General features: G+C 38.1%; 1 protein-coding gene across 1 annotated transcript; it reads right to left on the bottom strand.

Annotated features, from left to right (window-relative positions):
* Nucleotides 1-11,623: 11,623 nt before the first annotated feature.
* Nucleotides 11,624-12,526, bottom strand: LOC309828162 (olfactory receptor 10J5-like; the record flags this gene model as incomplete). Its single annotated transcript, XM_082663304.1, is given in 2 exon segments — nucleotides 11,624-12,241; nucleotides 12,245-12,526. Coding segments are annotated over 2 exon segments (900 nt in total).
* Nucleotides 12,527-12,873: the final 347 nt, after the last annotated feature.

Below are 12,873 nucleotides of genomic sequence, written 5' to 3'. Positions count from 1 at the left end.
CTCTCCAGAATCACAGTCTTTCACTGCCTATTGTCTAAAATCTGAAAACAATTGATTCATATGTTTTTCCCACTTTATTATTATTTTTTTTTATGGTGAAAGGACTAATAACGTAGTAGTTGCTGCCTCCTGAGTGGAAGGATATCCACTATCCAATTGATGTTACACTTTTCTTTGTGTGCCATTTATCAATTTATTGCCCTTCAACTTCAAATTTGCCTTCATTGCTTGCTCTAAAGAAACTGAGCTGGGCCCTTGACAACTGGTACAATGTTAAGCTTTGTCATTTCAGAGCACTATTAGACACACTGCAGGAAGAAGGGACTTTCCATTTCCATTATGCTCCATTTGGCAGTTTTCTTCAGCATGACTTGGCTTCACCAGCAGCAAGTTCCTGCAACATGGGCAGATATTCCAACATCCAGCTCTGCAGTGCATGGCAATCAATAGCACCCAAAAATAAGCAATTTTCCTCAGCATCCTTCTTTGCATAATAAAGTGTTTCCAGCAAGATACTACCTTCAGAATAGCTTTCCCCAGTACACTAGAGGGCAGATTTCTGGCACATTCCAAAGTGTGGATTTCCACCAAGTTCTCCCAGCATGGCACATTGCAATGTCTCTGTCATACAGTGGGTTGATGCTGTGCCCTCTCCAATAAGGTCTGGATATTAGTCCTCATGCAGGAAGGGTTGTCTCTTCCTCAGGTGTTTGTTGAGTTTTTAACATTCATCTTTATTAAATTTTCTTGAATGCACACATGAGGTTTCTGAATCAGAGCAGATTTCTTATTATGCTCACCACACAATCAACAGTCAGAATGACATTGGATCATTAGTCTCTCCACATTTGCAACCCTGCAAAGTGATATGATAAGAACCAGATGGAAAATGTATCCTACACAAGTGGCAGGACCATTCTGTATGCAAGAGATGGAGAAATATAAATGTCTTCCATTTATACAGAGGAAAGAGATTATTTTTCTCTCTCTCCTTCTGAGAGAGTCTCCTTGGAGACAGGATGCAAAGAATCCTTACTCTAATCTTTTGTTATGTAAATAAACATTTCCAGGAAGAAGACAGTAGAGTGTCTATGGCTTTTACAACCTAGAAATGTCTTCATGGCTCCAGGTTCCACCTCTTTTGAAATGTAAACAAGCAGAGAGATAATGCTACAACTTAGGTGCCTTACCAGAAATGTAACCTTATGGCTCTTGGGGAGATAAGAGAAGCTTATTGTACGGAAGCAATTAGCTCCACCGTCAAAGAAACAAATGGTGTCAGACCTAATCCTCATTGTAAGGAGTAAAACGTTCCTAGGAGAAATGAAAGCAAACCTTCTACTCTGATAGTGTATGCATTTCCATGGCTCAGGAAACTGAGGTTTTTATAGGATCACTAAAAAAATCTAGAGAAAATTTATTTCCCACAATACCCTATCTTAGCCCTAGGGATAGTATCTGTTCCTTATATCTGCTATTCTTTAGAATTATCTTAATTACTATCCAATATTTTATTGCTCCAGTTCCTTGTTATAGCTACTAATTCTTTATATTAAACTCCCTATTCAAATTACTGAGTGACATTTGTCTAATTGGGCCTTGACTGATACAGAATTATAACTTACCCTCTCATAATTATGAAGGTAACAAAGTAATTGCTACTTTCTGTTCAAAAGATCCAATTTGCACAATGTCATCAATACACTAGTACATGTGATATTCTATGAAATGTCATGACAAACAAGATTTCTGTGGTCTATATTATGACAGGGAGCAGTAGAATTGTCATAGCCCTAAAACGAGACTGAAAATACACTACTGGCACTGCCAGGTAAAAGCAACTGCTTCTGATTATACTTAAAATTTGTATGGAGAAAAAGTTATCCAGGTCAATAGCTACTTACCAAGTGTGATATGCTATGTGGATTTGCTCCAGTAACAACACTACATCTGGGACAGTAATAGCAACTGGCATCACAATCTGATTAAGCTTACAATAGCCCACAGTCATTTTCCAATACACATCTGACTTATTCACAGGCCAAACTGGAGGAATTAAATAGGGATGTGATAGGTATCATCACCCCTGCTTTTTCAAGTCGTTTATGGTACCATTCATCTCTACAATTCCCACAGTAATGTGATATTGCTTCTCATTTACTATCTTGAGAGGGGGAGGAAATTCTAGGGGCTTCCACTTAACACTTCCTACCACATGACCTGTATGTCAGGGAGCCACTGTGGGGAATTCTACCAGTTACTGAGCATGTCTATTCTAATTTTACATTAGAGAACTGAGGAAATAATGACCGGGTAGGTACCTGAACCAACTGATCCACTGTGTGTGAGACCAGAGCTAACACTACACCTATTACCTGATTTGAGTCAACACAGTGGAGCATCACAGTCTATCAACCAGTTTCCAAACCTATGTCAATTCAAAGATCAAGAGCCCCTTTACTGAAAGGGAGGCCAAGTCTCCTTGAGGAAGTATCCTGCATCATTAATACAAACACACACTGTAAATCTTCCACCAAACCTTCCCCCAAAGGGACCTATACCCATATACTAGAGTGACTTCACCAAGTAATAGGAAATACCAAGACCTTTCAAGGATTACTTGACACTGGCCCAAAATTTATGCTAACATTTTGGTACCCAAAATCTCACTATGGCTCATCAATCAAAATGATGGCTTATAGGGGTCAGATGGACAAAATGACATGCACTGTAGATGTCAATCAGCCTTTCTCTCCAGCTACCTTAGTATTTGTTCAAAGGCTCCCATGAACAAAATGGCCATGTTAGCAGAGATGAAACCTATACTTAGGCTCAACAATATGGACTTCCCCTTATCAAAGCTGACCTGGATAACATCATTGTTGAGCATCCAATCTGCCAAAAACAGCAACCAATAATAACCCTTAAATATGACATCATTTCTTGTTAAGAAACAGCCTGGTGGCAGGTTAATGATAATGGACCTCTTTCATCATGGAAGGGGCAGAAATCTGTCTTTGCTGAAATAGACACAAATTCTGAAAATGGATTTGCTTTCCCTACCCGTAATGCTTTCTGCCAGTCCTACTGCCTGTGGACACTCAGAATGCCTTAACCACCATCATGGCATTCCCTGTAGCATTGCATCTGGTAAAGGAACTCATTTCACAATACAGGAAGTACAGCAATGGACTCATGCTTATGGAATTAACTAGTCTTACCGTATATTCCATTATACAGAAATAGCTGATGTATTTGAAAGATGAATGGCTTACTAATGACTCAGTTACTCCACCAGTTTTGAGATATCTTAAAATGATAGTGTTCTATTTTAAATCAGTGTATGTTCTGAATCGGACAATTATATAGTCAGAATTCATGGGTCCAGGAGTTAAGGGGTGGAAGTGGTAATGGCTCCTTTTACTCCCATTTCACCTAATAACTCACTTGCAGGATTTTTCTTCCTGTCCCAGCATCCTTAGCTCCACTGGTCTTAGTTCTCATGGGCAAAATATTTCTAACCAGGGAATGGGACAGAAATAATTAAATTTAATTAGAAGGTGAGACAGTCACCTGGCCATTTGTGACCCCACACATCACTGAACCAACAGTAATCCCATGTTACAATTAATCCATTATATTAAACTTTCATTATTCAAATTGCTGTGTGATTTCTATCTCCTGAATGGACCATGACTGATAACACTTCTTTTTTACACTAAGTAATCATATTTTCTAAGCACTGCTTTAGCTGAATCTCACAAGTTTTAATATCTTACATCTTAATTTCTATTCAATTCCAAATATTTTCCAATTTCCCTTATAATCTATTCTTTAATCCATCAGTTTTTAGGCTGTGTCTTAATTTCTAAATGTTTTTCCCAGATTTTTTTTGTTTGATTTAGAATTGAATTCCACTATGGTCAGAGAACATACTTTTTATGATTCCAATCCTTATAAACATATTGAGTCTTATGATTCATATGTCCACTCTTGCTTCCATGTGTACTTGAAAAATGAGTGTATTCTACTGTTGTTGGTTGGAAGGTTCTATAAATATCAAAAGGTCAAACGTACTAAAACGTGGAACAGCTGTTTTATATGCTTATTTACTGTCTACTCATTCAATCAATTGCTAAGCGAGTATTGAAATCCCCAATCAGAATTGTAAATTTATCTATTTCTCTCTTTAACTTTATTTTTGTTTTATTTATTTTAGACCTCTATTACTAGGAGCATGTATATTTAAGATTGTCATGACTTACTGATGAATTAGCTTTTTATTTTAATAAAATATCCCTATTTTATTTATGATAATATTTCTTGCTTTGAAGTCTACTTTGTCTGATATTAATGAAAAATGAAAGTGAAAGTAAAGGCATTTTAAGATAACTTAAAATTGGGATAATTTCTACATTACCAGAAATTGCTAAAGAAGTTCTAGAAGATATAACCCCTTCAGTACAATTAGTGTTCGCATGGTATATCTTTCCCTACACTTTTTCTTTCAATTTATCTGTGTATTTTTGTCAAATTTCTCTTTTAAATAGTGTATAGTTGAGTCTTGCTTGTTTTTATCCATTCTGACAACATCTGCCTTTTCACTGACATGTTTAGTACAGTTGACCCTTGAACACAGGTTTGAACTGCACAGGTATACTTATAGATGAATTTTTTTCAATACATATATTACTATGTTTACAATCTGAGGTTGGTTGAATTCACAAATGCAGAACCACAGATACAAAGTGTCAACTGTAAAGTTATATGTGGATTTTCGACTGCTGGGATGGGGGTAGTAGGGGTGTGTTGTGAGCACCCTTAACCTCCACATCACTACAGGGTCAACCATATACCTAGGTTGAATACAGTTCTCAATACCATTGAATTTCAGTCTACTCTTTTACTACTTTTTCTATTTGTCTCATTTGTTAGCTGTTCCTCTGTTCCTTTATTCCTTCTTAAATATTAATATACTTCTTAAATATTAAAATACTTAAATATTTTTAGTATTCTATTTTATTTCTGTACTGCCTTCATAGGTATACCTCATTGCATTATTCTTTTCATTATTGTTCTATGGGTATGCATTCTTAACTTATTACAATCTTTCTTAGTTAAAATTGTACCACTTCTTGTTAAACAAAGGCATCTTATAACAATATAGTTGTATTTAGCTCTTTCTTTATGCTATAGTTGTCACGTATATGACATCTATTATGTTATAAGCCTCACAATACTACGTCATAATATTTTCTTTAAATTATAATATATTCTTTAAAACAACTGAAAGAAAAATAAGATACCTTTGTTTACTCACATATTAACATATCTTCATTCCTCTTTATATATCCATAGTGATCTTCATTCCTCTTTATATATCTATAGCTTGCATCTTGTGTCATATCCCTTCAGTCTTAAGAAGTTCCTTTAGCATTTCTGGTAGTGTATAATTATCTCAATTTTCACTTACCTGAAAATATCTTTATTTCACATATATATGTAATTTTTGAATGATATTTTTTACTGGACATAGAATTCTGACTTAACACTAAAAACGTCACTCAACTGTTTCCTGGTCTCTATTGTTTTCAATTAGAAGTCAGTGAAATCATTGTTCCCTTGTATGTAATTTACTACTTTAACCTGGTGACTTTCAAGACTTCTTTTTTTAAAAAAAATTTATTTATTTATTTATTTATTTTTGGCTGCGTTGCGTCTTCCTTGCTGCCCGCGGGCTTTCTCTAGTTGCAGTGAGCAGGGGCTGCTCTTCGTTGCGGTGCACAGTCTTCTCATTGCGGTGGCCTCCCTTGTTGTGCAGCACGGGCTCTATGCACACGTACTTCAATAGTTGTGGCGCATGGACTCAGTAGTTGTGGCTCATGGGCTCTAGAATGCAGGCTAAGTAGTTGTGGCACATGGGCTTAGTTGCTCCGCGGCATGTGGGATCTTCCCGGACCAGGGCTCAAACCTGTGTTGCCTGCATTGGCAGGTGGATTCCCAACCACTGCGCCACCAGGGAAGCCCTCAAGATTTCTTTATCTTTGATTTTTGAAGGTTCAGCTCTGATGTACATAGACTTGATTCTTTTTATTTATACTGTTTGGGATTCACTGAGATTCTTGGATTTGTTAGTTTATGTTTCTCACTAATTTGGCCAATGAATCTCCAGATATTTTTGTGACACATTCTACTCTCTGAGACTCCAATTACATGGACATTAGAATTCTTGTATTGTTGCATGAATCATTGAGACTTTTCATTCATTTCTTTTCTGTTCTTAGATCAATAGAAATTATTGAATTTGATCTTCAAGTTAATTGACTCTCCCTTTTACCAATTACAATTTTCTGTTAAGAAGATTAGTAAATATTTCATTTCAAATGTTTTAACTTTCAGTTCTATAAATTCTATTTCCTTCTTATTACAGTTCTCATTTCTTAACTGAGATTCCACATCTGTTTGTTCATTAAGAGCATGGTTTCCTGTAAATCTTTGAACCTATGTATACTACCTGCTTTTAAGTCCCTGACTACTAATTTGGGCCATCTTAAGGTTAACTTATACAGACTATCTTTCTCTTGATTATGGGTCATATTTTTCTGTTTATTCCAATGTTGAGCATTTAATTGTATACTGGGCATTGTGGAGGATACATTATAGAAATATTTGGATTCATTAATCTTGGTGCACTTGCCATCTTTGAGTAGGCACAATGTCAGGAAGTCTCCCTACAGCACAGTGTTTGGACTTGCTAAATTCATTCACCTTGACCTGAATCTTCCAATACATGAACAGATGAAGTCACCAACTGAGTCATGTCATTTCCTTTCTTGGGGTTACACGGTACTCTGTTTATAGCACTAATCGCACTCTAATGAAATTGGCTGCAAGCAGATTGTGAGCTACTCAAGAGCAAGGCTCAGGTCTTATCTCTGCATCTAGTGCCTAACCCAGTGCCTGATACTCAGAGTGGATATGCATGTCATATTTGTTGATGTAACAAAATGAATCATTTAAAAAGTCAGAAATCATACAATGCTAACACAAAATTCACAAAATACTGTAATATGTGGGTCATTTAACTCTGCTAACTCAAAGACTCTAACATAAGCTCAGTTTCAACCGACGATATCAATGAACCACAATACAAGATAATTTTAAATGCTTATGGTAAACATTTAAAGAAATATATTCATGAGGTTCAATATACTTTGTTTACAAAGGCAGGAATGAAAACAGAACATTTCAGTAAGAGTCTATCAATACTGACTGAAATGAAGCTCCAGTATCTAAAACATAAAGTTTACTCATTCATCATACCCTATTCCCTGATTAGAATAAATTGTGAGTTTGAGCGTGTAAATTCCCTGATTAGAATAGATTGTGTGTGTGTTTGTACATATGGATGGAGTAACAGAAAGAGCATGGAATTTAGGATTAATAGATCTGTAACTGAGGCTCCATTTTTAGTCCTACTTCTATCTCTAATTGTGTATGTGCCCTTAGGAACGTCCCTTAATCTACCCCCAGTGTATTTCTCTGAAAATGAGGTAGTAATATTTATCTTACACAGTGCTGTTAGTATAAAATGAGGTCATGAATGTGAAAGACCTTTGTGAACTGTAAAGAGTTACATAAATATTAGGGCTAGTTATAAAATAATTCAAATAAAGCATTATTATCAATACCTTTGACCATGGCATTCATCACATCTAAAACTCCCAAATGTTATCTCTCCCCTCACAAAAATATATGTGCATACTTACACACACACGCACGAACACATACATTACCACACATGTGTACATACTTCATTCAGCAGCAGCATCAAAACTGATCTGGGATCATGCACCTTTTAAATATGCCTTTTTAAAAATTAAGCCCTGTGGGTCACTTACTTCCTGTCTTAATATGGCTTACTATTATCCCTCCTGCCTACCTCCCTCCTCTCTCCTCCTGGAAACATTTATACTCATTAAGAAAATGTTTTATTCTACTTATTGTTGGTAGGGCTGCAACTATATTCTCTAATCCATCATGCATTGCAAGTAGGGAGTGTGAAAGGATATCAGGTGAAACTGGTTTTTCTCTAGAGAAGCTACAAAGTCAACACTGTGAAAATCCTATTTCAGAATGTTTAACATCCGTAATAGTCTGTTTCACATTTTCTTTTCTAAAAGGTTAAGTATTAAACTATCTTAACTCTTGGTTTTATATGTCAAGCTATCAAACAATCAGTTTCAAGTCTGTTATTTTTCTGGTTATGGCTAAAACATACTAACCTAGTATTAATCCAGTTTCCTTCCAAAGAAGGATATTTTTCCTCCAGCCCAGTTTTAAGTGACTAACAAAAATGCATGAATGTCAACTGAGCTTATGGAACAAGTGAGAACTGCTTATAGGCAATCCTGCAATGGGGAAAAGTAATTTCAACTATGCTCCCAAGGTTGTCACCTCTACTTTGTCATTTTCTGTTTACTTTAGGTGAGGGAAGTCTATATGGCAGGCAGAGGGAATATGATATGATATGTCTATCCAAACAAAAAACTGGAAATTCCTGGACAAGACCTTATACTTAATATTTGTTCACACATTCATCTTTCCAAAGGTTTATTAAGTACCTATTATTTGTCAAGCTAATATTCAATACAGCAATGGGCATACAGAGATGAATAATACCCACCTGCTAGTACATCTAGCTTTTTCAGGCCTGTGTGTCTCTGCTCAGGCTCTTTTCTTTCCCTTGACTGTCCTCCCTCATCCCTCCCCCAGACTTCAATTGACCCAATGCCACAAAAAGTTAATTAAATATCACCTCTCTGAATTATTTTCTGACCTTCTAAATAGATTTGACCAGTTCTCTTTTTTGCACAACACTCCTGACCCCAAACAACAATCCTGTACGTATGCCTATAGCAAGTTTTGGTATTCTTTGCTATTTTGTCTGTCTTCCCCATCAGACTGTGAATAACTTGAAACAGAGTCCCTGCATTACTCGTTACTGTAACCCCACAGCTAGTTAACTGCTTAACGCACAGTGCTTGAGAAATACACATAGACTGAATAAATAACTGACATTATGGTTATTTTTCTGATGCACAGAAGAGATAAACAAAAAAAAGTGCTAAAAGAAAAGAGGTATTTGCAATGCACAAGAGAAGCAAGATGAAGAAATATGGGTAGAGTGAGACATTAGAGAATTATAACAAAAAGAAAGAAGATAATGAAGATAGCCCCCACATTAACCAGCTATCTAAGTAACATGCATAATTACAGGAGAGAGCAATAAAATGATTCACTGTTCCTGATTCATCATACTGGAAGGATATGAGACCACATAGGCCTACCCACTTTTGTACTATTTGTTGCACTTCTCCTGTAGGAGCTGCTTTCTCCAGTGAGTCTAAAGTCATGCAAAGTGTGTAAAACAACTAACATTAGTGGGCAATTCACTCATGCATCAGGTGTGAGGGTGAAGGGCAAGAATGATGTTTAAATGCTTAGGAAATGGAGGGGATGGAATGGGAGAAGGCCAGAAAACTTTCAACACAGAAGACCACATGTGCCTTCTGATATCTCTCCACCCCCCATTATCCCTCAGCCTCCCAGCTGAGAACCACACACACCTTCTATTTCCCCAACTTAATGAAAAATAGCAGTGCCCACATAGGCAAAAGTGTACAGGGTCAAAGAGTGCTTCTCTAAGAGAGTTTAAGGAAATTATGGAAGCAAATGATCTATAAAAGAAGAAAATTGGATTCTGTGGTATATTTCTGCTAGGATTTGAGGGAAGAAATACTTATACCAGAGAAAATTCTTTGAGAATATGATGGAAATGACACATTCATACTTGTGCACAAAATCTAGTAAATAATTCCATAAAGTTCAAAACCCCTCTAAGCCCTTCCAAACACTACTCCTCAAGGCACTATGAAGCTCAGGTTGAGATACCTCTCCTAGAGGGATACCCAGCGATGTTTATCACGGAGACTCTGACATCAGCTATGATGTCACGCAACTGTGAGAACCTGCAACGAGGGACACTGGACAAAGAACCCCAGCCCTATTGACCTCCTCACATCAGGATCTGTGGAACAGAGAGTAAATTACAGGTCACCTAGAAGATGCAGCAATACTATTTCTGTGGCTCAGAACAGAAAAATAAAACTGGAAAGTAAGGGACAGGAACTACCCTGGGGATGGAATCACAATGGAAGTGTGTGAAAAGACATGTTGCCATATCAGTGTCTCTTGGTATCTTCCAGGTCTGTCTCAGAGCAGAGATAAACTAGTAGTAAGATCCACAAAAAAATATTCCCACATGGACTTCCCTGGTGGTGCAGTGGTTAAGAATCCACCTGTCAAGGCAGGGGACACAGTTTTGAGCCCTGGTCCAAGAAGATCCCACATGCCGCTGAGCAACTAAGCCCACGCGCCACAACTACTAAGCCTGCGCTCTAGAGCCTGCAAGCCACAACTACTGAGCCCACATGCTACAACTATTGAAGCTTGCACTCTAGATCCTGTGCTCTGCAACAAGAGAAGCCACCACAATGAGAAGCCCACGCACCGAAACGAAGAGTAGCCCCCGCTCACACCAAGTAGAGAAAGCCCACGCACAACAACGAAGACCCAACGCAGCCAAAAATAAATAAATTTACAAAAAGAAAAGTTTATTAAAAAATATTCCCACAACCTTCCTCATTGAGGATATACAATAACGTAGCATGAATATGCTTATTTTGATATACATTGTATTGGGAGAAGGATAAGTTTGCACTGTTGCTGATAGAAGGGAATTCAATGACATTTGCCTTAGACTCTGCAATCAGAATAGCCAGTACCTGAGAAAACTACTTCAATGCCACTGCAGTTACTACATAGAAGTTTTAAATCTGAAAGGCTTCCATAGGTTGAAAAAAGAAGTGTGTTTATAACAAGTACATTTGGATAAAAGTGCAGTTACAGAGAACAGCCACCAATACATTCTCTCCCAGCTTAGCCTCTAGGAATGACAGAGATTTTTGCCTTGATTGCAAAGAAGGAAGGGAGACACACAGAAATGAATATTAGCTAAGGAGCTAACATGGCTGGATAATGAAAGAAATGACCCTTTTTGCTGAGGCTGTTCATTCTTCAATCAGCAAGAATTAAGAAAATTGTTTCTGAAATGACTGTCACGGGGTAAGTGATTTAGCTTCTGAGAATGAAAGCCATCCTCAGGCTGTCTCTGCAGCTTCATTTCCTAAGACCTCTTTCACATCTGTTCCAACTGCCTTTTCTCCACTTCTCCTTACCAGACTAGGTCAAGGATTTGACTGTCTGAGAGGAGCCAGGTAAAGTGAGGGCCAAAAGAGGTTTGCAAGCAGAACTCCTCAGGCACAGAAACAAGTAGTCTTAATCTGGCTTGGAATGATTCTTGTATCTGGTAACAAAATTTGACAGAGCAAAAACCTTGCTTTCTGCTTTTCCCTTAGAGCATGAGAAGGAAAAGCATTTCAACTCTTTGACATTATTCTCCACAAACATTGTATTTGATGAACTTGTGAATCATGGCATGCTTGTGAGTAGACACACATTACACTGGACAAAAGGTCTCCTGACAAAACAATTCAATCTGTTAAGAAATGTTGCTGCCCACAGCTCTGCATAGGGCATCCTTGACCTCGTTGCTCCTCAGACTGTAAACAACAGGGTTCAGCAGAGGAGTGATGATGGTGTAGGTCACAGAGAGAAGAAGATCTTTTTCTGTTGCATTTTCTGACTTGGGCTTGAGGTAGGCAATGGAGACACAGCCATAGTGGACCATGACCACAGTGAGGTGGGAGGCACATGTGGCAAAGGTCTTCTTCCAGCCCTTGGTTGACAGTATCTTAAGGATGGAAGAGATAATGAGGATATAGGAGGTGAAGAACAGGCCCACAGGAACAAAAATCACATATGAACTTACACCATAATTGATAATCTCATTGATAGTGGTATCAATGCTAGAAAGTTTCATGACTGGGTAAATGCCACAGAAGGGCAAATAGAACATGGCCATTATATGGAGAACTGCCATAACCAGACCAGTGCCAAAGGACACACAGACTAACCTAGCACACACTCCTTTGTTCATGAGGACTGTGTACCTCAGGGGCTTGCAGATGGCCACATAGCGGTCATAGCCCATAGATGTGATCAAGAAGCAATTATTAGTGGCCAAGATGACAGAAAAGAACATCTGGGTTGCACAGCCTTACAAGGAGATAGGCTGGTTATGAAAAATAAGACCAGAAAGCACTCGTGGGATGATGACCAATGTGTACACGGTCTCAGAACTAGCCAGCATGTTCAGGAAGAAGTACATGGGTATGTGATGGTGAAGATCAACACAAATGATGGTCACAATGATGATGTTCCCAGCCAGAGTGAAAATGGAGATGGTAAGGAAAACCACAAAGAGGGTTATCTGGTGCTTTCCAAAGACAGAGAAACCCAGGAAGATGAATTCTGCCACTTCTGTGAAGTTCTTTCTCTGCATTCCACTATGTCAGTGCCCTAAAGCAATAAAAGGAAGCAGTCATCAAGGGGAAAATTCCCATCAGCAACTGGACTTCACAGAAGGGACAATGACAGCTGAACTGAGAAAGTGAGTCCAATTCCCTCCTTGTGACCAACAAGCTCACGCGTATGGCCCTGGCACAGAAAGAAAGGTAACTACTTTTGTCTCTTTGGGGCTTATACGTGTGAAAATGATCACGATGGAGCAAACTTCCCCTGTGCATGAAGACTTCCAAGCAAATGCTCACCACACACACATCATAGTGATGTTAGGAAGGGGAAGAGAACAGCCAGGAAAGAGTCATGCTCTGGGTCCCTATCAGTAAT

The sequence above is a fragment of the Grampus griseus genome (genome assembly GCF_964374135.1).
Source record: "Grampus griseus genome assembly, chromosome: 1".
NCBI classification, from domain to species: domain Eukaryota; kingdom Metazoa; phylum Chordata; class Mammalia; order Artiodactyla; family Delphinidae; genus Grampus; species Grampus griseus.
The sequence above is the reverse complement of the archived record's forward strand: the minus strand, read 5'-3'. Positions and strand labels throughout refer to the sequence as shown.